Source organism: Terrapene carolina, unplaced genomic scaffold (assembly GCF_002925995.2).
Source record: "Terrapene carolina triunguis isolate 2854851 unplaced genomic scaffold, T_m_triunguis-2.0 Scaffold96, whole genome shotgun sequence".
NCBI classification, from domain to species: domain Eukaryota; kingdom Metazoa; phylum Chordata; order Testudines; family Emydidae; genus Terrapene; species Terrapene triunguis.
The window spans coordinates 64,198,244-64,222,488 of record NW_020664447.1 but is presented as its reverse complement, the minus strand read 5'-3'; the positions used below and the strand labels follow the sequence as shown (position 1 = coordinate 64,222,488).

Here is a 24,245-nt window from a genome sequence, read left to right as displayed (position 1 = left end):
CCAGTTTAAGCATAAAACATTATATACATCAGGGTACTCTAGAAATTACACTAGCAAAAAATGTAATAAAATATGTAAACAAAATCTGAGAATTTTTTTTTTTATCCTTTTGACACAGGTAACTGTGACAAAGCTAAAACACACACTCTTCACATTTTTATGGTTTGCTTTTTGTTGGTATTACTAAAATGTTTTTCTTCTAAAACAACATTCTCATTCCATGTAAACACCTTGACAGAGTTTCTGTTCCAGTCGTCCCATCAAACATATGGTGATAAATATATCTGTATATATATATATATATATATTTATATATATAATACTATTATTAACTCCTTTTATTATTTTTTGTGTCACAGCAGCTTTATTCATTTCTTTTCTTTTATATAAAAGAGAGAGTAAAGGTTGAATAGGGCAAATGGAGAGACAGAGATAGTCAGAAATGTCAAGCTACAAAATTAAAATATTACATATGAAAAACATCTTCATGTCAAAAAAAACCCTATGAATTTTGCACTTGTTCGCAGCATGTGTTTGGCTTGTGTGACGTTTATGGTTCTTGTCAAAGGTTGAACTCCAATATTGTCTCTCTGACCTCTTTATTCAACTGATTTATTATTAATTTTTTTGCATGCATTGTAATCAGTTACAGAACCAGAACCCAAAGAAAAGGCTCCATTAGTTTAGCATCGTATATCTAGTTCAGAATGGCTGACCACTTTTGTTTTGCTTCCCCGCCCCCCTTCTTTAGCCATAGTTTGGCTGTGTTAATGCACACTCAATGATATTGTCAAATAAAGCCAATGACCCCAATCAAACCAGACTGAATCCTATCTATTCATGAGTTCAGTTGCAAATACTGGAGCCAAATCTAAGGGGGACCAGTTTTTCATAAGAATCATCTTCATTATCACCCATTACACACTTTCACTGTGCTATTAGCAAATAACTTACTGTAGACAACGGATTCTAGAGACCACACAACCAGATATGTAGAGTGAACACCATGGGTAGCTTTTGAGTTCATATATGGCAATAGTCTCTCTTTATTTATTAGGTGGGTTCCCCCCGCCCAGATTTCTTCTTGACTCATGTCCTGGTCCATTCTCTTCTCCCCTTCACACCCCCCACCCCCCAAAAAGAAAAACAAACAAAACCAAACAAAAACCAACAAGCCCCAAAACCATTTATTCCCCGCCCCTCCCTCAGATCTCGAAAAATTATACGTATGCTGGACACGGCCAGATCAGTTTGTTTGATTTTTTTGTTTGTTTAAAATGTTTATGCATTTTTTCTTTTTCTTTCTTTCTTTTTTTTAATAAGTAAACTGAAAAATGATCGATACAGTCAAAGATCACGAACATCATTAAGACTCACTTGGAGATATGAAACAAGTAAGCCATGAAATCTTCTACCTTTTGCGGAAAGTTCAGCGAAGAGGAGATGCGGAGACTTCCAAGTCCGTCAGCATGGTAGAGCTGCGTGTGCCATCTCCAGAACGCTAAGTGTGCTTTATAATACAGTAGGGCAGAGTTTGCTGACTCCAAGCGATGACTGAGACGTTAACAGTCACAGCTGAATTTTTTTCCCAATTTTTTTCCCCATAAACTGTAGCTCCCAATCTCGTTAGCTGTAACGGCTCTGATATTTCAGTTAAATCTCATTAAGTATATATATATTTATATATAAATAAGTATATTTTTACACATAATACTCTTTGTCCTTGTTTTTCTGTTTCTTGTGGCCGCTCTTTGTGCTCTGCTGCTTCTCCTTCACGAGCGTGCCATTGCTCTGGGCTGAGTTGCTGATGTAGTTCCGCGTCTCATCCACCTGATAGGACCCCTCGTCCCTGTTCCTGTACTTGTACATGGCGTACAGGAGGATCAGGATGCAGAGGGCGGCAGCAGCCACAATACCGACGACCATCCCCGTTGTGCTGCTCGACTCGCGGACCACCTCTGAGGCCCCCGGAACCCGTCTGATTCCTGGCTCCGTGGGGTTTGCTGTGGGCACATTACGGAACATGGGGGAAGTTATTAGCGGGCTCTTCAGCTTTGTGCTGTCTAGCTCATAGGCAGTGGGCAACGGAAGCAAGACTATGTCAGGCTGGGGTTTGAGCTCACGGTTATTCATTTTGCCAGCGGGCAATTTGGGCACCATCCCAGTCGAGGACGAAGCTGTGGAGCGGATCAGCTCAGGGGACAAAGCCGTGGTAGTAGTCCTACCAGTTTCGGAGACTTTGTTAGGTCTAAAGTCCTTGGATTCCCACTTAGGTGCATGTGCTTTGTAGCCACCTTCGAAGACTGAAGTGGAAAGACTCTTATCTGTTACCAAGGAGAAGGTGGTGTAAAAATCTTCATCATCAGTAGGGGGTAGGTTAGAGTCAAAGGTTTCCCCTGAGCCATACCCAGATATCACCAAGCCATCATCATCACAACCATCGCTGCCTTGGTCCGACAAGCAAGGTAACCCCGCCTCAGAGGTCATGGACAGGGAATCTTTGGTGGTCTCAATAATGGTAAGGAGGGGGCGAAAGGTAGGGGGGAGTGTAATGAAAGGTGCACGAGTAGCAATAGGAGGGATATCTAAAGGGTCTTCTACAAGTAGAGGGATAACTAATTCACCTCCTGGGATTGAAAAGAAAAAACAGAAGATTAGTAAACATTAGTGACACAGTGCATCATGTTCAATTCCCCGAGCTCAAAGGTGGTGGAGGACTCAGAAGTTATGAAGAAGTGTCATGGAGGCAGATTTCCTGCCCCATCCACACCATCAACACACTTTTCCAGGGTTCTAGGAAGCTTTCTGCCCAACCCTACTTTTGAGATAGGTAAACTGGCCATTCCAATTCCTTTCTCTTTTAATCTCTGCTAGGTACGTTCAAGTGAGAGAATTTTGAAATCCTAGGTACCAAAGGGTTTGCGGTCCTGAAGATACTCTCAAGTGACTGTGCAGAATTCAAACTTGGCATGGTTCCATTTTCTTATGTCTTTTACTATATGGGAAAAAGAATACTTAATTGTGGAATTACTCCAAACCTCCATACAGTACTGTTCTCTTGGGTTGGATTTTGCTGCTGAAGCATGCTGATTTTACCAGTTTTTCCTCTGATCTTGCTTGTCACTGGTATTTCTTCTCTGCCATTTGAGTTCCACAGCAACTTCCAAACACTTCCCAGTTCAACCTTTTCTTCTTGTTTGTCCGTCCTGTTTTTTAAATTGTGTGAGTGAATGAAGTGTGCATGAAAGGTAGGGATGGACTGTTGTGGTTGGAACTAGATGTAGTGCAAGAAGGCACAGAGAGCGCCTCAATGCATGTTTGTCTTTTTTATCTTCAATACCCTCTCCTACTCTAGCCCTTTCCCTCTCTCTGCCCCTTCTCAGCTCTGCTAACGCACCCTGATATTGATCTGCAATACTCCTTGTTGTTTCAATGCTGGGCTTTAAGGGACACTGAGAATCCTCATTAATTGTGGCAAACTGTATTGTGGTTTAATGATATGGATAAATAAGAAGTACGATGACCTAAATCAGGATTTGATTCCAGGCCACGAAAGTGAGGAGTAATCTCCATCCTGCACTTTCTGGCATTTCTTTCTGTGCTGATGGTTGTGATTAATGTTACATTTTCTCTAGCCTGGCAGACAGCTTTCTGTGAAGCAGGTACTAAATGAGAAAGTCTCATAATCTGCTGTCTTGGAGTGCTTGTGCTGTGAACAACCAGCAGCCATTCCTCACTTTCTCCATACCCAAGCTCATTATCTCTGCAAATGAGAGACCCAAGGTCATTTCAGAACCTGGGTATCTCAGCACCACTGTGGTGCTTGCAAGCAATGAGGCCTCCTAATAGGGTGACCAGACAGCAAATGTGAAAAATCGGGACATGGGGTGGGGGGTAATAGGAGCCTATATAAGAAAAAGACCCAAAAATCAGGACTGTCCCTATAAAATTGGGACATCTGGTCACCCTACCTCCTAAGATTATTTGTTTTATCAGGGTATAGGCTTGAGTCACACTTTCACTGTAATGTGACTCTATTTTCAGGCTCAGGAGGCTATCACTCCACTTGTCTTTTCCGTGGGTATGAAAGCACAGTGGATTACTCTCATGTATGTTCAGGTCACACAGTCTTGTGCTTAAGTATAGCGTTTTATCTTTTATTTTTAACTGAGTCATGTTGCCTTTGCATGTAAATTTTGCTTTTAGTTATAATTTTGTTAGGCATTTAAGCTAATTGGGCTGTATCCTGAGATCCTAAGGTAAACCATCCTCAGGCAAATTCCCATTAATTTCAATGGGCATTTTGCCTTAGGAAGGACTAAGTATAATCTGAGGGCCATGCACTTTGAGTAATCATTTTCATCAGTGTAAAGTGAGTGCCTAGTTGTGTAAAATGTTACCACTAGTGTGAGTGGAGAATTCTGAGGATTTAGTATTATTTTACTCACACTTTGCACAAGTATATATGGCTACAGAAAGTGCAAGGCAATAGAGAATCGAACTGAGTAAAAAACTCTGGCTTTGACTTAATTCAGTCGTGTTAATTAATTGTCTTTCACCCAAGTGACTGTTGAATGGCGTTAGGGTCAAAAATTCAGCTATCTGCACTGTGGTGCTCTATTGTATTTTCTGCATTTGTTTCACACTGAATTTCCATTGGTAGTTCCACTGCCAAGGGTAGTTCTGCAAAACATATGCCACCATATGCTACTGATCAGAGAGTATGATTTTGCCCTAAATCTTGTTTGCTGGGTGCTTGCAGGTTTACCATCATTTCAATCCAAATTTACTTGGGCAGCAGTCATTTTTAACCACCAATTGGACTGTACAAATGGAGTCTCAGGGCCTTTAAAATGTACTGCCTTCAATATTTCAAATCGGATAGCAACAGTGGCATATGGTTATTCGTATCCTTCCATAGGGGTAAAATGCTGGTACCACTGAAGTCAATGGAAACTTTAATGTTTACTTAAGTGGCACTAGAAATTAGCTCCAAATCAGAATCCATTGTTTTACTTAGCTTCTCAATATACTCGTGGAGCAAAGCTCATTCTAATGTATGAGATGAAAACGGCAATTTGGAGATGTCATTTAATTTTCTGAGCTTCCAGGTAATGTTCCTGCCACTTCTGTTACTGAACAAAGAAGGGAAAAGTTGAATATTATATGTCTAAAATAATCCCACAGGATTTCTTCAAATTGTATCTGTTCAGTACAAACATGGGAAAGGCAAAGAGCATCATTACTCTGCAGTTTGCCAAACTACTACACTGCATTATGTGAACCTGTGATTCTGGTCTGCTCCTTGTGAAATAATAACAGGAACTTGTCTTGTTCCTGTTTATGCTACCGTTTCAGAAGCTTGTTTTCTGTCCATTGTTAGCGTGGGGCATAGATAATCCATTTTATCACATGGTCTCAGGACAAACTTGAACGAGGGCCTTCAGGAAAAGATCATCTATCAGAATAAGTTCTATGGACTAGATAAGACTGAATAAAATAATGGAATTTTCAGCCAAATATGAAATTGAGCTGTCTGTTGAGTGGGGAATTGAAGTCCCTGAAAGTCATCTGAGGTCTGTTGAGTGGCTAATAGTGTCCCTTTAAGTGATTTTAAGACCAATTCATCCACCATTATACAATAGCATTCATCTGCAATTTTAGTGCACCATCTGTGACACACAACTGGAGTCAGAAGTTTGGCAGTTTTTAATTGCCCATCTAAAGCTTCTGAAGTGCCTTTGTTATTAAAAGCTACTATGCTTACAAATGGCTTCTGTTGATCTGCCACCCAATAGGGCAATATTTTGGGCAGCTTTCCTCCCACATGGAAATACTTTAGTCCATTTTACAATCAACTCTTTGGACTTGACCTCAAGGAGATGGAAATATTTAGTTTTTAAAACCGGAAGACAAAGCTTTCATTAGCAGAACAACCACTTGCATTAAAAAGCAATTCATTTTTCTAGGATTTTTTTTTACTTGCAGTTAATGATCAAATATAATGTCATTATAAAATGGTTGGGTTTTTCATGAAACGTCAAGAAGAGTCTAACAGAGCTATTAGGATTAATGGGGTTCCACATATGTAACTGAGAGCTGATATTGTCTCTTTATGAACAAAAGTAGGTTGGAAAGAAGACAATGAGCCAAATTCAGAGGTGAGTCTGAGTCTTAGTGGGTATCTGAGAGGTGGTATAACTTATGTGCTTGCATGGCTGAGACAACTTAGGCTTTCTTGAAATCACTTAATCTCACCTCTGAATTTGGCTCAGTGTGTCTGGTGAGCCATATCATGGGTGCAAGCTACACCCCCAAAAAATAAGATAGTTAAGGGTCCTTCTCCTGGGGTTCATGGTTTTTAGAGGAATCATCTCCCTACCAAGGAATACATTGGTCAAAGTTGCTAAGATATTGTGGCTCTTGGAATTCTTTGTTTGGTTTTTTGGATTGGTTGACGGAATGTTCTTTCATTTGCACTAAAATTGGCTAGTGACTCATACAGGATATCCCAACAATAACGCAGTGAGGAAGGAGTATTTAGGTTTGTTACTTGATGGTATGCACATGTTGCTGCTTCCTGTGAATGTATAATTTCACATTGAACCTAGAAATCTCTGCCTACATCTAAGAGTTGAAACTTTCTCACACAGTGGCTCTCTGGTGCAGATCCTGAAGGTTCAGGCCTTTCCCTATACAATTAGTGCCCACTTTATTGTCCAGAGTATGTATAGTACCAAAAGAGAAACAAGAGGTACAGAGAAGCAAACCACTGTGTTTTCAAATAACTGTAGGGGGATCCAGTCATCTGACTCCCATTAAATAAATGGTCAGGATTAAAATCTCTTAATTACTTCTTTGAAAAGGAATCTGATGGTGCAAAGGGCTACATTAGTGCTAAATATTTGTGGGCCAATTCTTGAAGTCCTTCATGATTGGTCCATTATTATTGAGTTGTGCAGCTAACTCTTAGAAAATGTACAGTGAAATTCCCACTTAAAAGATATCCACCGCTCTCTGTTTGATTGAGATTCAACTGCAGAAACATGGGATGTTGGTTTCTGGCTGCTATTGCTTTGTTTGGAAAGCAAGCATCAGTTAGTGGTGCTGGCAGATGAGCTGTGGATTCAGAACCTGTTTATACAATTCAAAGCATCCCAAGAAGATAGCAGGGCTTTTTCTGTTTGCAGTCCTGCCCATTCCCCTTGTCCCCTCTCCCCAGTGTATAGGTGCTCCCTGAAGAAAGCTGTGCAATTGAAGCGGCTTGTGTTGACAGCACAGTGCTGAAAGATGAAATAAAAAGAATAGATAAAATGGCTTCCTCTGCTGTGGTAGGGATGCAGAATAAGTGCCAGGTGCCAACAGCAGTGCCAAGAGGATTGAGGTCTGTGTGGTGTGAAGCCCCAACCCAACAAAACACTAATATCCAAGTGCTTCCTTTGGATTTCTTCTTTCTTGGGACAAGCACAGTGTGTATTCCTTAAAGTTAGCATTTTAAATCAGGAACTTATACTTTTTTGAGAGGGCTGTGATTTCCTTTAAACTAGTAGGACCACTGGGGATATAAAAGGTCTACTTTAGCCTTGAAGGCTGCCCTGCTTTTTCCTTTATGAGTGCTTTATAGATATATAATTCATACCTCTGGGGCTGATCTACGGTAAGGGCTCGCTGTCACTGGAAAAGATGGAGTGTAAAAAATTTAATAGAAGCCTTCTGAACTGTGAGGATGTTGTGGGTCAATCATGAATGTAGAAGGCACCAAGCAAAAAAAAAAAAAAAAAAGTTAGCAACCTCCAATTCTCATCTTTCTGGCCAAGACTGTTTCACTGGCGTCTCAAGCATCAAAGAGAGGCAGCACAAAAAGCACACACAAACAGAATCCTGAAAGCTTCAACTTCTAACTCTCACGATGAATATAAAGGGACACAACTCTGTCTCTTCCAGATGTGGCTGAAAATCTTTAAGGTGCCAGCTGAAAAGCTCAGCACAACACATTCACATCCTCAAGTATTGAAATTCCATATCCAAAGTCTCTTATTTACATTTTATTCTTATTCTCTTGCATTGAAACTCAACTCCATTTTCAGACCGAAACATCCTGCTATGGAAAATAATCCCTTCCTTACCCCCTGCCCCATATATGCAAGTTGGGTGCCAAGAAATTCTCATTAAGTCACTGAGTTTTTCAACACTTCTTGAGGTTTGGTCTCCTGTGAGTTCTTTGAGGGTGAAGAGGGAAAATATTCAGACCACAGTTCTTGAGTCACAGGAAATCTGATGCTAATATGAAATCTAGCAGATGAGCATTTTTAATATTCTCTCACCTCTTTCCAACCTCATTTAATTGAAACTGACTGTCAGTAACACAAGGGCAGGCATCACTTCCCCAATGGGAGTGCCTTAGCCTTCTGCCTCAAATATCCTGACTCCCTGCTTCCTTCCAAAGCACCAATTGTTTCCAAAGTGACTAGACATAACCCTAGTTTTGGGACCAGATTTGATTTAACTGAATTGCTTTGAAACATGTGAGACCCCACAAGAGCCTGTTTACACGAATCTCTAACAAAATCCACTTTCCTAGTGGCAAACATCAAAAGCTAAATTAAGAGCTCAATCTTGATCACACTGAGGGCAATGTCAAAACTCCCAATGGTTTCAAAGTTGGTTCCTAAGGTTTATTTATACTTAGACAGACACAGTCAGTTATGCCAAAGCTTGAGTTTTGATAACTAGGGATAAGAGATCTACTTTGGAGGAAAGAAGAACTGACTTCACCTTTCCCGGGGGTGTAAGAATTGGATGAGATGGTTCTCAATTTAGTAGGAAGTTTAATGTTTGGAGAGAATTTTGTTTCTGTAAATTGTTGGTCACCTCAGCAAATACCAGTTTCAACATGGCCTGGAGTGGGGAAATACCCCAGAAAAAATAACTTATTGGTTTTTAAGATGTAATCGCAGCCAGGAGGCAGTGGCAATCTCATGAGAGAGCTGCTTCTCATTATGTTTCCAGCCTAAGTGTTAGATTGAAAATGTTTATCTAAGCATTCAGACTTTGAACTGCTTCTCTAAACCAAACAGAAGCTTAATCAAACTCTTTTGAGTTTCTCCCATCGCTGTTTTAAATCCACTTGATTCACCGACAATAATGACAACTTGTTAGTCAACATAATTACCGGTTCCATTTACAGCATCAGTTCGTCAGGGAAGCCGTCAGCTGAACCTGAGTTATCGGCTATGTATTTAGTAGCATGCTACCATGCTGGCCCTTTAAAAGTCCACCTGTCCTAAAGGAAGGACAACTTTGTTTGTTTTTACCAGGAACTCAATGCTATCCAGTGGAATTCATGCTGCAGAGAAGGAAGTCCCCAAGAGACAGGGGGAATTTTAAAAGTCCAGGACATTCAAATGTTGGGAGAAGAGGAGAACTAGTAAATGCTACAATTGCTGGAAGAGGTTAGCAGTCATGATGCTAGGGCCATTTTGGTTGATGGGTTTGCACTCTAACAGTACACTTGAGAGTATCTTTTTGACTGTGGCAGAAGCAAGAAGACTGACAATCAAGGAAATTAGCAGGAAGAATATGCTTCTGTAGGAACAGAGGGAACTGGAGATAAGAACAACTGGGGACTCTATTGCCAAATGGGGACCAGTGACTTAAAGAAACTTCCCTTATTTTCTCCTGGAATATAGTCTACGCACCAGGCTACAGCAAGTTTACATATGAGTGAAAACTCTTGGCATTACCGCTGATTCTTTCTGTGGGAGGCAAAAGGGACTGGGGCAAGAATTGACAGAGAGTGGGAGTGAATTACCCTGGGCTCCTTCACCCCCTCCTATGAAGAGTAGTACAATCATGTAATCGGAAATATAGAGAGAGCATGTAACATAACAGCAAATACCAAAACAAACATATTCAAAAATTAAATAAAGGAATTTATGCTTTTTTTTCTCAAAACCAAACCATACACTAGAAAATAAAAATTCCACAACAAAGTTAAGCTCATCAAAAGAAAAGAAAACAACAACAACAACAACAGGTCATTCGCTTTACCAGAAAAAGAAAGATAAAACCCAAGAAAACTGAAAAAAAAGAATACAGGAAATCAAAAATGTTGTTTCTTTTTTTTAAAAAAGTATTCAAAAATATATAAAATTAGCCATAAGAAAGCATACCACATTGATTTCATATAGTCAACTTACATCAACAAATTGCCCGCATGTTTTTTGGCATGAAAGAAAAATTTACAAAAGAAAGTTGTGTAAGAATGCTCTTGGACAAGTAGAATTGCCACATTCTTGTAACTTGCTTTTTTTGTTTTGTTGTCGTTCTTAAAAACTTTTTTTTAGCAAAATGTTTATTATTTCTTTTTTAAATATAATTATTTTACGACAAAGGGTGATACAGGGAGGCAACAACACATACATCCACACCACATAACATGAAAAGAAAAAAATCTTGCACCTTAACAAATTTGAATTTATTTCTCTGTTGTTTTTGGTTATAAATTATATTTTGTTTGCTTTGTGTAAAATGTTTCACATATTACAATTGAAAAAAAAATGTACACTTTAGAATTTGCTTTGACTGTTTATGTATCTACAGATCTAATGCTTTTTGAGAATCAAGGTTTTATTTTGTCTTTTTGGTCAATTCAATATATATTTTTTAAAACATTTTCTTTTCTTTTTTCCTAGAATTTTTTGTGTGTGTGTTTTAAGGAATGGATGACGGCACATAAAATTTTAACAATGCTAAAGAAAGGGTTGGGGAGGGGACTTATGGGAAGAAAAAAGATGCCTAGGGTGGATGGATTGGGAGTGTAAAATCTATGAGTGTACTACACAGGAGATGAAGATGATGGGAGTGAATGTGTAAGTCAGTTGCCATGTCCATGTAAGGGCGGTACGGAGTGATCTAGCAGCATTAGAGCTTCTGGCTGTAAGGAAGGGATGGGCAATATACAAAAACAAATGAGCATATTCATGCCCATCAACAAAAAGAAAGAACAGAACTCTAACATTGACAATCTCACAAACCCTAAGCTGCAACTTCTTCAACATGCAAATTACAAAAAATTAATAATAATAATTAGTTTCATTAAAGATTCTCAAATTATAAAAACAGTTAAAGCTTTTTTCCTACTAAAAATAGCAGTAAAAATACATAAACTAATAATAATAATAATAATAGAGATTAAAAAACAAAAAAACAAGAAAACTAGCTTTATGCACTGGAATTAGAACAACTTCAACTGCAGCTATGCACAGCCTCATGTTCACCAAGAAGTTGACACCAATGTTCTAAGGAATTGGAGACATTAGTTGCTTCAGTGAATGAAGCCATCTATTTTAAATGCCAGGGGTGCTTTGGTATCCCCTCCCCCTGAACCGGATAGTTTTAAATTCAGATTCTTTAGAACTGTGGTCTGGAAAGTATGGATGTAGGATTCTGCAGGTGAAGTAGTTCCTTGTTTAAAGAGGGAAGCAAGGGGGAAAATTGCAGAAAACAATTCATAACTTTTGTTTTTTGTTGTCATTAGATTGGAACAACCCAAATCTAAGATAGAAATCCAACCATTGAAAAGAAATACATCAAAATATAGATATATAGAGAAACACTAAAAAAAACAAAAACAAAAAAGCACTTTATTCCCCAGCAAGAAGGGAGAAAAGAACAACTGTGGTTTTTTTTAAATTTTATTTTTAAAGAAAAAAATATTCCACACACTTTCAAAGATGAACAAACCAGATGCACACATTGAAAAGGAACAGACAAAGCAGTCTAGGGACACTTTCCTCATTTGGATATTTTTTGCTTATGGATTGCATTCCCTCCATTTTAAATTTTCTTTTAATTTTTGGCCAAAAAACTCCCCACCCACCAATGCACTGCTTTTTTTCATTACTTTTTAAAAAATAAACACAAGGGAAAAAAGGACGTGCAGTCTGGATGTACGTCATAAATAGACATAGGAAAAGAAAGAAGAAATTGGCTGAGATTGACAAATGGGTTATATAATAGCTTCATTTTACTGTAGGATGTTAATAATAATAATAATAATGCATGCTTAAAGTAAGTTGCATTTAGGGAAAGTAGAAAAACAGAACAGCAAGCTAGGACTTAGGAGGGAGGGAAAGGGAAGTTAGCAAAGAAGACGACTCAAGGAACAAGGTGGTATATCATTCCATGCCTGTCCAGTAAGGGCAAAGTACATTCCAAAGGGTTCGGTGCAGGTTATGGGAAGAGATTAGAAGGGCTGTGGTGTGGGGGGAGGGAGGGAAATTGCCAGAGGTGCTAGGAAATACATTCCACACTCATTATAACACTGCCTGTAGGCATCAAACACACAAAACTACAGTCTTTTCTCAAGGCCCAGTTCTCTAGCCCAGACTCATGATGGGCAGCATTTGTGCGACTAATATTTTTGGGATTGTTCATGTGAGTAGGTACTAATCATCTTGAGTAAGGGCTGCAGAATTCATTTCCTCAAACATTTCCTACTTAAAGTAACGATTACTGCCTTGGAGCCTGAACAGGCAAATGCTAACAGTATAATGCTGATTAACCTATTATTCAAAACAGTCAGCAATTATTCACACAGAGTCAAAGGGCCTACTCCCAAGAGGGAATTCACAATTTGGCCCAATGTAGATACTCATTGCAGTAAGCATTAGTCTGGTAGTAAGTGTTTGTAGGACTGGACCAGTGATTAGTCCCACTGAAGATAGTGGACAATTCGCAATATTAAACAATACAACTGGTAGTAAGTATTTGAACCTTTAGGACATAAAGTCTTATATAGGCAAAACTCTGATTGAAATTAATGGGTAAAGACTGCCATATTGGACCCTTTGTATGTTATAAAGAGGTTTTACTGGTAACAAAGTTGATTAATAATCAGTCCTATTGGGCTTTACAAGACCTGGAAGCTAAGGAACAGTGGTAGTCTTGTATACAAAATATGATACAGAGAGCCTCCAGATGAGGGTCATTGTTAACAGGAGGGACAATAGTACTTTCAGAGCCACTCAGAGAACAAAGCTAATCTTTGTGAACATGAGATAAAAATAAATAATAATGTAGAGAGACATTGAATCCTCCAACTTTATACTTGGATGCGCAATTGAAAAAGTGTCCCAAGCTGGTAAAGATGGGAGGATGGGAGTTGCATGAGAAAAGCTCAACTTCCACTGAAGGGCGAAAGGCATGAGACTACCCTGGCCACTACCATGTGGCAGGAATGGCCTCTGCCTCTACTGGAAGACTGCGCTGGAACTATATACTGGGGACTGTGTTAATAAGGGGGAGAGGTTCAACCAAAGACTGGAAAACCTGGCTAGGTGAACCTCAGGGACAATACATATAGGCACACATGGCTCCTGGGGCTGATCCATGTGGGATGATTTTTTGGGTTCATTTTGTGAATGAGAAAGGATTGGTTGGAAACAAAGAACAGTGGTAGCAGTGAGGCCACTGCAAGCTCCAGTGGGGTTATTTTTTTTTGTGTGGTAAACTTTCCAAACTACTGTCCCTGGGCACCATTCCCTACCAGGATTCTTAGCCTCTGGTTTAACAGGGTTAATCAATATACAGGAAATTTCACAATGAGGCATTTAAGCTTTGAAGTTTAATCATTCCTTGTGACTTGCAGCTGGATTCTAAGAGTAGTGAAATACCTATATTCAATACACTGGAACACTGGAATTCACTGGGTTGGGATTTTTCTCTGAGACCTTTTCCGATCCATTGCCAAGAAATAAGCTTGAATTTGTCATGGAGGGTATATCTACACTTAAGACACTACAGCGGTGCAGCTGTAGCACTTCAGTGCAGACACTACCTACACCAATGGGAGGGATTCTACCGTTGGCATAGGTAATCTACCTCCCCAAGAGGCAGTAGCTAGGTTGACAGAAGGAATTGTTCCATCAACTAGCGCTGTCTACATGACAACTATGACACTCAGGGATATGGATTTTTCATACCCCCAAGAGCAATAGCTATACCGATGTTAATTCCTAGAGTAGACCGGGCCTCAGGGATGTTTTTTTTAATTGGCATACAGCAACATTATCTGAGGTAATCACGCCCAAACGCAGTGGGCTGAGTAGAGGGGTTTACCACAGCTCCAAAGCCCATAATAACAACTCAGATTTACATATTCTAGAACAAACTGATGCAAGGTAGTTACATTTTACACCGCATCACTCTTCATAACTGGTTTACTAATTTTTGTAACCCATCCCTGTAACGATCACAAGCAGTCCACGAGCTACAAAATATGCTAGTAAGCAAAGCTGCAAAGTAAGCAAACTCATCACACATTATTCTTCTCACTGTTTATCTACTAACTAAATGTTATTTACAAGGCCACTTGTGAGTTCATGCTCTGCCCATTGGTAACCTCTGTTTCCTTACTTCTGTTTTCTTTCACTATTCATGCAAGGCCTACACATTGTTTTCCTTTAGACACCAAATAGACTCTAATGTGTGGGGAGCCCAATTTCCAAACTTGAAGCTTGACATTGGGCACCTCAGTCCATACTTAGGACCCTGATTTAAGTGTCTAACTCAAGGGATAGGGACATGAAAAAGATGTTTAGTGGCCAGATGATCGAAAGAGCTCAGCACCCACAACTATAAGGTGCCACAGGACTTTTTGTCGCTTTTAACTATAGCCAGATTTCCCCCCACCTCCCTGCCCCTAGTTCACTTCCCATTTAGGGACCTAATAGGGTGACCAGACGTCCCGATTTTATCGGGACTGTCCTGATATTTACTTGTTTGTCCTGCGTCCCAACCGATGTTCGGTCGGGACGCAAACTGTCCCGATATTTTCCCCTCCGGCACACAGACGGAGGGGGCTCACCCCCCAACTCCACCCCCTCCCTCCCCCATTGGATCCCTCCCCAAATTCCCGCCCTTGCCCCGCCCCCTCACTGCCCCATTGGATCCCTCCCCAAATCCCCGCCCCGGCCCCGCCTCTTCCCCAAGCACGCCGCATTCCTTCTGCTCCTCCCCCCTCCCTCCCTCCCAGGCTTGTGCTAATCAGCTGTAGGGCGGCGCAAGTGCTGGAGGGAGGGGGGAGAAGCAGGAGACGGAGCGGAGGTGAGCTGGTGCGGGGGGCGGGGCGTGGAGCTGCGGGTGGGTGCTCAGCCCCCACCAATTTTTCCTATGCTCTGGCGGCTCTTGGTTGTGGTTTTTGTTTTTTTTTTTGCTTTTGTTTTTGTTTTTGTTTTTTCCTCCGCCACCGGCTCTTTTTTTCCTCAGCTGCCGGCTCTTGGTTTTTGTTTTTTTCCCCTCCACCGCCGGCAACCCACCCCCCCGCATCCCGATATTTCACGTCTCTCATCTGGTCACCCTAGGACTTAAATAAATGGCCAGACTGTGAAAAGAAAATCTGGACATAAGAATCACAGTAAGAGATGCTGAGTGGTGAGCAGTTTTGAAAACCTGTTCCGCATTCAGGTGCCAAAATGGGTGCTGAGCACATTAGAAAATCTGCCTCTCAGCTGTGTTGAAAAATCCCGCCCTAACTGCCTAAATACAGATTTAAGTACCTAATATAGGTCCCCCAGTTTGCAAACTGGGTTGAAAATATTTCCACGTATATCTGTAAACTAAATATTTTGCTGCTCTCATGATTTTTTTTAGTGCAATGGCTACCATCCTGCAACTGTCCCTCTGAAACACAAGCAAAGGTTGTAAAAAGGAAAATAAATAATACATATTTTGCAGCATGCTGTCACACTTTTATTTTCAGCTATTTAAGCGAGGTTGAAGGGCTGGGACTAAAGGGCTCAGTATCTTAAGGGGCTTCAACTACTGGTTGAAGAATAGAAAATTTAAGTTCATAACAGAATTGGCTAAAATTTTCTTAATTTTGGTTTTTTAAATGACATTATACTCAAAATTCCAATTTTTTTTAAAAGGATGAATTTTTTGCAAACATTGTCCTTTTTGGAGCAGCTCTGGTTATATCAATTATACTTGCTATTTTCAGGAGTTTTCTAGTTTTGCATTTCTTTTAATTACATTTTTAAAAGTTGTAGGTAAGTGTAATGTTCATATTAGTGTGAGACCAACAGAGCTGGATTGAACTAAGTATACTATACAGCACCTGCCTTCAAATGTCTCCAATACAGCATGGCCCATACACCTCTCCCCAGTTTGATAGTATTCCTATGTGGTACTCCCCCTCAGCTCTGCCATAAAGCCATAATCCTGACCTACAACAATCTATGCTATTTCAGTCCTGGATCACGCACAACCACTTCTAGACCTGTAGTATTCTCAGTTATTTCAGTCCTTGACTTGCACCAAACTGCCAATTTACCTCATCCTTAACATGCGATATCCCATGCTATTTCAATCCTTCTCTCTCCCATGCAGCTCTGCTCATGTAGCTCAACACTAACCAGTACCACCCCCTGCTATTCCAGCCCTAGACCTAGGGTGACCAGATAGCAAGTGTGAAAAATTGGGACAGTGGGTGGGAGTTAATAGGCATCTATATAAGACAAAGCCCTATAAAATCAGGAGATCTGGTCACCCTATCTAGCCCTCCAAATCGCAATGTTGATGCACTTCTGACCTGCAGTATTCCCTGAGCTCAGTCCTGATCCTCTCCTTAGTGGAGATTTCCACTCCTGGGACTTTTTTCTTTCTGATTGTCACGTACATTAATAGTAGGGAAAGGATGAGTCCTGTACATTCAATTTCCTCTTCTATTATAGCCTAATTAGAATGAGAACCAAGATCTTTAGTGATAAAAGGAAAAGCACATTTCCCTATTGCACAACCCAGGCCCCCTAACTGCTTTTTTGCATACTTATATAATCCTACTTTAGTTATCAGACAATGCTTTTTAGGCTCATTTAGAGGCATATTTCCATACTGAGGCAGGACTGAGATGATAGTGACAAAAGCTCTTAAGCGGCTGGTTCTGTTGAACAGTCAGTTAAAAGAGACAAATGGAGAGATTCCAATGAACTGAGTGATGCACATAGCCCTGAAAGTAGGTTAGCTATAAAACGGAGAAAAATACACCCTTATCTATGCATCTGCTTTCAGCTTCAAGTAGTGTCTGCAGCAATTTTTCTCCAGTTAGTGCTTATGTGGCAAGAATCCACATTAACGAGAAGCAAGAAAAATATGTTAGGGGCTCATGTAGTGTGCAAAGGGGGTGCCTTCTCCCTCCATTTATGCCCTAGCCCGGGGGAAACACAGAGATAACACACAGACAGCGACTCTGCCTAAAGATAGCTGGTGCACAGGCCAGCAGAGCCAGCTCTTTCTTGTGTTCCCCAGACCCCCCAAGAGGAACTGTGGAGGAGTCAGCCAGAATTCTTCCTGGGGACTCCAGCTGCAGCTTGGCCCCTCTGAACCCCTCCAGACTTACTGGTACGCAGGGCGGCCGGGGTCCTGGGCAGGAGCGGGAGCGGCTCTAAGCCCCATGAAAGGGCGGGGCCTTGGGCGGAAGTGGCGGGGCTTCAGGCGGAAGCAGGGCCAGCTCTAGCTTTTTTGCCGCCCCAAGCAAAAAAAAAAATAGGGCGGCCGGACTGCCGGAGGAAAAAAAAAAACAGCAGCCGCAGGGAGCGCGTGGAGGGCTGTCAAGGCGGCTCGCAGGGGGGTGAAGGGCGGTGCCCGCCCGCTCCCTCCACCTGTGGGCAGCCACGTGCTGCAGGCCAGCGAGAGGGGCTCCCTCCTCTAGCCTTGGGGTGTCTCTCCTGGCCGGGCAGGCAGAGCTCCCGGGGGCTGCAGGAGGTGCTGGCTCAGCTGCTCCTTTAAAGGCGGCTCAGCCGGGCCGGGCTCAGAGCAGTGCGGGAGGCAGAGGCCAGTGCAGGCGGTGGGGAGTGGCGCGTCCCGGGGAGCCCGGTGGTATGGTGAGTGGTGGGGATCGCTAGTTCCTGCCCCTCCGGGTCAGGGTCCATGCCCCTGCAGGGCTGGGCTGGGACTGGCGGAGAGCGGGAAGCCGGCCAGGGGCTCCGGAGCTGCGGACCGGGCTGCCAAAGCAAAAAAAAAAAGAACCACGGCAGGGCGGCCGGAATGTGCTGCCCCAAGATTGGCTGGAATGCCGCCACTTACAATGTGCCGCCCCAGGCATGTGCTTTCTCGTCTGGTGCCTGGAGCCGGCCCTGGGCGGAAGGCGCTGGGGCTGGGGCCAGACTTCCCCAGCCAGCCCTTCAGCGCTGCCCGGCCTGTGCCAACCAGGGCTTCAGTGGTGATTTAAAGGGCCCTGAAATCCCCGCCGGAGCCCTGGGATAGCAGCAGCTGGGAAGCCCGGGCCCTTTTAAATAGCCAGGCCCTGGGGCAGCTGCCCCTTTTGCTCCCTTACCCATCAGCAGCCCTGCTGGTACGGTCGGCTGTGTATCGGCGGCCACTTTCTTACCGGTATGCCGTGCCATACCGTACCGTACCGGCTTACTTTCACCTCTGCTTGTATGGCAGCAGCAGTAAAACACGTCATTTTCTCTTGTAAAATACTGCTCCTGCGATTTTAGCATGTTACCCAAAGCCAAATTGTTTTTCTCTGAGAAAGAGAGGCCTGTTTTAATGGTTTCAGCACAACAAATAGGAACACAGGAATTTCTATACAGGCTAAGACCCCGGCTCTATTTAGTCCAGTACCCTTTCTCCAATAGCTGACACCACCATATGCTTCAGTGTAAGGTGCACAAACCTCACACTAAAAGTCCAGAATTCCTGATTTCTTATCTTGGCTCTGAGACTGACTCTGTCTGTGACCTCAGACAAGTCCCTTTGTCTCTTTGTACTTCATTTACCCCCTCAATAAAATGGAATACCACCCGCTGCACAGGGCTGCTTTAAGGATTAAATATTCAGAGTCTGCAAAGTTGTTTGAGGATGAAATACTAGAGAGGTGCTAAGAATTATTTACCAAAGGGCATTTATTATACTGTTAACGTCCTGGAGCTATGCAGGATTTATTAATAGTCTGGGTTCTTTTCCCCTCCCAGCTGAGATAGCAGAAGAAGATCATTGTTCACGGATAAACTATTATTAAGGGGGTGGGGGGAAATGAGCAGGCTCTGGGAATGGCCCATCATGCTCTGGGTTTCAGAGGAGGCACTCTTGGGAGTTTGTGAGGCCCTGGCCCCACCAAACCAGAACGAGCAGCCATTCCATAGAGACAGTCTTTTTGGGGCTAAAGGACAGGCTGTGAAGTCCTCTCTATCACAGAATAGGAGCCTCCACCCCACACAGAGAAGCAGACTTTATGAGAGGGGAAATCTGCTCCTGGGGCAGAGACATGGGGTGACCAGATACCCCGATATTATCAGGACCGTTCCCATATTGGAGACTTTGTCTTATATATGCAAGTATACCCCTCCCCGCCCCCCCCCCCAAAGTGTCCCAATTTTTCACATTTGCTATCTGGTCACCCAACAGAGACATCAGGGAGATGTGTGTGTGCTGACCAGTCTGGCCTTCTTGTCAGAGACATAAAGGCCAGTTACTGGCTACAGAGATATGTATTGAAAGAAGCCCATATGAGACATCACTGAAGTTGTCCCATGTACAGTATTAGCTGCTTAGTGGGGCAAGCATACACTCCTTCCAATAAATGGTATTTCAAAAAACTCTCACACGTTCATCTAGAGCTCTCAATATCTGCCACTAGAGAATCCAAAGCGTTAACCATTGCCATGGCTTTCAGAGGTAAAGAAGCTTTCCATTCCTTGCCTGATCTTGTTATCTTTTTATACTCCTTTGAACCAAAGGAGAATCTCTGGAGGTCTAGTCAGCAATTCCAGAGCTGATCAGACATCCAGCTGTGGCTGGCTTTAAAGTCTTCTTAACATGCATCTCTGCCCAACCTGCACTCTCTGCCAAGTAGAGATGCTGATGTGTTTGTTAACAGACAAATCTTTCATATGCAGTCAGGCAAGCTTAAAGGCTTTTAGGTAAAGCTAAAAGTTAGGTAAAGTTATTCAACCCTTGTGCTCAGAGCTGAAGATAGGCATCTGGAAAAGATTTGTTCTGAATCATCAGATACTGGTCACTGGTGAAGACAGGAGAAAATACTAGGAAGCCAGATCCTTCTCCTGTCAAAGTCAATGGCAAAGCTTCTTCCATTAACTTCAATGGGAGCAGGATTGGATTCTAGGTATATCTCTGATGTAACCCCATAAAGCAAATGTTATCTCCATACGTATGGTATTCTAAAACATGCAAGAGTTTTTGCTTCTCTGCAAATGTGATGCTGCCAAGAGAGCCCACTGTCCCCAAATGTGCTTCCCCAGCTTTTTTTTTGAGATACAATCAAATAAGGGCATAACAACTGCCATACTGGGACAGCCCAATGGTCCAGCTATATCAGTATCTTATCTTCCGTAAGTGGCCAGTGCCAGATGCTTCAGAGGGAATGAAAAAAACAGGGCAATTATCGAGTGATCTATCGCCTGTCAGTCAGTCCCAGCTGATCGCAGTTGGAGGTTTAGGCACACCCAGAGCATAAGGTTGCATCCCATACCATCGTGGCTAATAGCCATTGATGGACCTATCCTCCAGGAATTTATCTAATTCTTTTTTTGGACACAGTTATACTGTTGGCCTTCACAACATTCCCTGGCAATGAGTTCCACAGATTGAGTGTGTATTTTGAGTGTGCCACGCGGAGTAGCGGACCCTCTACCTGCCCTTGGCTGGGTGGGGAGCCTGGGGGCTGCTCAGGGCAGGGGGAGGGTCTTTGCTGTGGTTCTTCACAGCTGCCCGCCTGGCTCTTACCATGGCTGGGCTGAGGCACCACTCCCACCGGCCGGAGCTGGGTTGGGGAGAGCCACGCGGGGAGCTGGCATGGAGTTGCAGACCCTCCACCTGCCCTCAGCCAGGCAGGGAGCCTGGGGGGCAGGGACATGGCTAGGAGCTGCTATGACCACCCCCCCCACTACGGGTAGGTGGAGGGTCTGCCGCGGCTCCCCACTGCTGCCCAGGCTCCCCGGCTGGGCTCGACGCGGGCCTGGCGGGGGGGGGGGGGGGGGGGGGGGGCGCTTGGGGGAGAAGACGAGAGGGATGGGGAGAGGTCCGCCCTTGTGAAAAGTGGATGGGCAAGGTCTCTTTTGCCCCCCCCCGCCACTCCAGCACCACTGGTCACAATTTTTGTGGATCGCGGATCCGATGAGAATAAACATTTTTGTATCTGCGCAGGGCTCTACTTATGTTTGTTTTAAACCTGCTGCCTATTAGTTTCATTGGGTGACCCTTGGTCCTTGTGTTACATGAAAGGGTAAATAACACTTCTTTACTTTCTCCACGTCATTCATAATTTTATAGACCATTATCATATCTCACCCCCCTTGTCATCTCTTTTCTAAGATGTGACAGGCCCCGTCTTTTTAATCACTTCTTATATATAAGTTATTCCATATCCCTATTCATTTTTGTTGCCCTCCTTTGTACTTTTTCCAATTCTAATAATTTTTTATTGAGCTAAGGTGACCAGAACTACATGCAGTATTTATGGTGTGGGAGTTCAGTGGCATTATGGTATCTATCCCTTTCCTAATGGTTCCTAAAAATCTGTTGGCTTTTTTGACTGCCACTGCACATTGAGCAGATGTTTTGAGAGAACTCTCCATTATGACTCCAAGTTTTCTTTCTTGAGTAGGAACAGCTCATTTAGCTCCCACCGCCATCATTTTGTATGTATAGTTGGGATTATGTTTTCCAATGTGCATTTGCACTTATCAATATTACATTCCATCTGCCATTTTGTTGCCCAGCTACCTAGTTTTGTGAGATCCCTTTGTAACGCTTCACAATCTGCTTTGGACTTAACTACCTTGAGTAATTTTGTATCATCTGCACATTTTGCCACCTCATTGTTTACTCCCTTTTCTGGATCACTTATAAATATGTTGAACAGCACTGACCCCAGAACAGATCCTTGGAGGACCCCACTATTTATCTCACTTACTCACAAAAACTGACCATTTATTCCTACCCCTTGTTTCCTATCTTTTAACTAGTTAGTGATCCAGGAGAGGACCTTCCTGCTTCTCCCAGGACTGCTTTGTTGGTGTATGAGCCTTTGGTGTGGGACCTTGTCAAAGGCTTTCGGAGAGTCCAAATACTCTTCAACTGCAGCTGCTTGTCCTATTTATTTGCCTGTAAACTATAGATCATGGAGAGATTAGCAGATTCATGCAAGCCGCTGAGTCCTCGGCTGTTTCACAAGCAAAACAGGAGATATGAGGCATTAGCTTCCCAGCACATTCCCCCAGGCCGTATCCTGACACTTCCACCATTATTCACTGACTGCAACGACACAATAAGCCAAGCAGGCTAGAGTGGCAGCAAAGCTATAGTTTTGTGGTGTCAGGGTACAGTTATGAATCCGAAGTGAATCACAGAAACCAGACATGGAAGAGATCTATTTGTCATCTTCTCCAACCAGCCCTTACCCCAGCTGCAGGACTGTTCCTTCTAATAACTTTTTCAAAATTTTTGTTCGGTCCTATTCCAGGCTGTTGTGATGTGAGTTAACAGTGGCATTCCTGGATATTTAAATAGTATTGTATTTGATGGCTGAATGTGCAGAATTTACTGAGTACAAAATAATATGCCAATAACATTGTGGTCAAATATGATTTTGGAACAATCAAGTGGTATTTAATTAGTAAGCAATTAAATCCCTTCCTAAAGCCCTATTTGAAACACTTAGGGCATGTCTACACTGCACTAAAAGTCCCATGGCACAGGGTCTGAAAGCCCAGACTCTAGCCTGACCCCAAATGTCTACATTTTTGAGCATGAAAATCATAGAAGGCCCTATGACATACTTCCACAGTGAGCCCCAAAAATATCGCTTTAAAATACCCTATGGTCTGCAAAAAATAATAATCTTTTTTAACAGGAACTCAATGTTATTCAATGGAACTCATGTTGCAGGGGAGGTGGAATTTTAAAGGGCCAGAACTCTATTTGCAAACATTAACCACACTAAGTTCACTTTGATGCTCTCCTACTGGTCCTAGTTAAGGTGAAACTTCCAATTAGGCCATTTAATTTATCGGTCCCAACTGGGGCAAGATTATAGTATATTCTCAAGGGCTTTGTCCAGTCCAATCATAGGGAACTCAGGGAATGGGACTTCTACCATTTCTTTAGGGGAGACCATTCCAAAACATAAGAGACCTCATTGTTAAAAAGTTTCTCTTATATTCAGCCTTAACTTTCGTTTGGTTAATTTAATTCCATTACCCTCAGTTCTGTTCCTTCACATACAACTCTAAATATTTCCTCCTCTCTATGTTCAGACATTTGTACTTTCTAACATTCTGGGAGACACTAAGAAGTGTTGGGTAGAGCCAGCCCTTCCAGCCTTCACACAAGGAATGTTTTATCTTGAAAATGGAAAAAAAAGTTTCCCATATTCAATTGAATAAACCATGAACATGTCAGCCCAGTTCCTACCGGTTAAGCCTCTGGAAGGAATCCAAAATCCAGAGCACTTGATTTGCCTCTGTTGAAGCTTTACATGCTCCTCTAGCTTCAGCAAAACACACTGGTAACAAGATCACTGGAAAGAATAACTTAACCAATGCAGCTTTTAAAAGGGCTACTCATCAAGCTGGGGAATGTTGGAGAGATCTGTTCTGCAAACTACAGAAAAAAAAAATAGGCAAGCAAGTGAATGGGGGTTAGTTCAGCTGCACCCAGATGATGAACAGTTCCAGTCGCAAGGCGTAGCATAACTGTCCTGGAAAGGAATCCAAGCTAAACATCTCAATAATGGGAGAAAGTGTTGAATTTCATAATCCATTAGAGGGGGTGAGTGCCAGCCCTGGGCAAAAATGCAGAGAACACATGGTGTACAAGTTGGAAAGAAGCTTTACCCTGTGGGCTCTTATTAAAGTGAAGGTTTCATGTTTCAGTACCTTCAAATCTTGCCTCCTTTCTGTTATAAATCAAGGACATTGGAGTGGCCATGACAAAATGATGTGGATCTGCATGCTCAGCCCCATGCACACCAGGGTACAGACTGGGTAGAGAGTATGGCTGCCACTCTTATGTATTAAAAACTGTATAGGAAGGCATGTCCAGTCTCTTTGGGATGGTGGTTTGGGCGGGGGGGCTGCAAAGCCTGGCCCCATGGGCTGAAGAGTTTTAAATGAGGAGATCCTCAAACCTCCAAATAGGGAGCTAAACCATGCTGCCCAGGCAGGGAAAGAGATGAAGACTTGAGAGTTGGGAAGGTGAACTTGCTCTGAGAAGTCAGT

The 24,245-nt window shown here is 42.6% G+C and overlaps 1 protein-coding gene across 3 annotated transcripts in view; it reads right to left on the bottom strand.

Annotated features, from left to right (window-relative positions):
• Nucleotides 1–1,279: 1,279 nt before the first annotated feature.
• NRXN3 (neurexin 3) overlaps nt 1,280–24,245 on the bottom strand; it is a 1,356,989-nt gene continuing 1,334,023 nt past the window's right edge. For 2 of the 3 annotated variants that reach the window (XM_026651477.1, XM_029911473.1), the window contains one exon: nt 1,280–2,369. In XM_026651477.1, the coding sequence (XP_026507262.1) occupies nt 1,702–2,369 (668 nt within the window). In that variant the 3' untranslated portion in view covers nt 1,280–1,701. Of the gene's footprint in view, nt 2,370–14,694; nt 14,705–24,245 lie in introns of all 3 variants that reach the window. The other variant, XM_026651478.1, reaches the window with a different exon arrangement.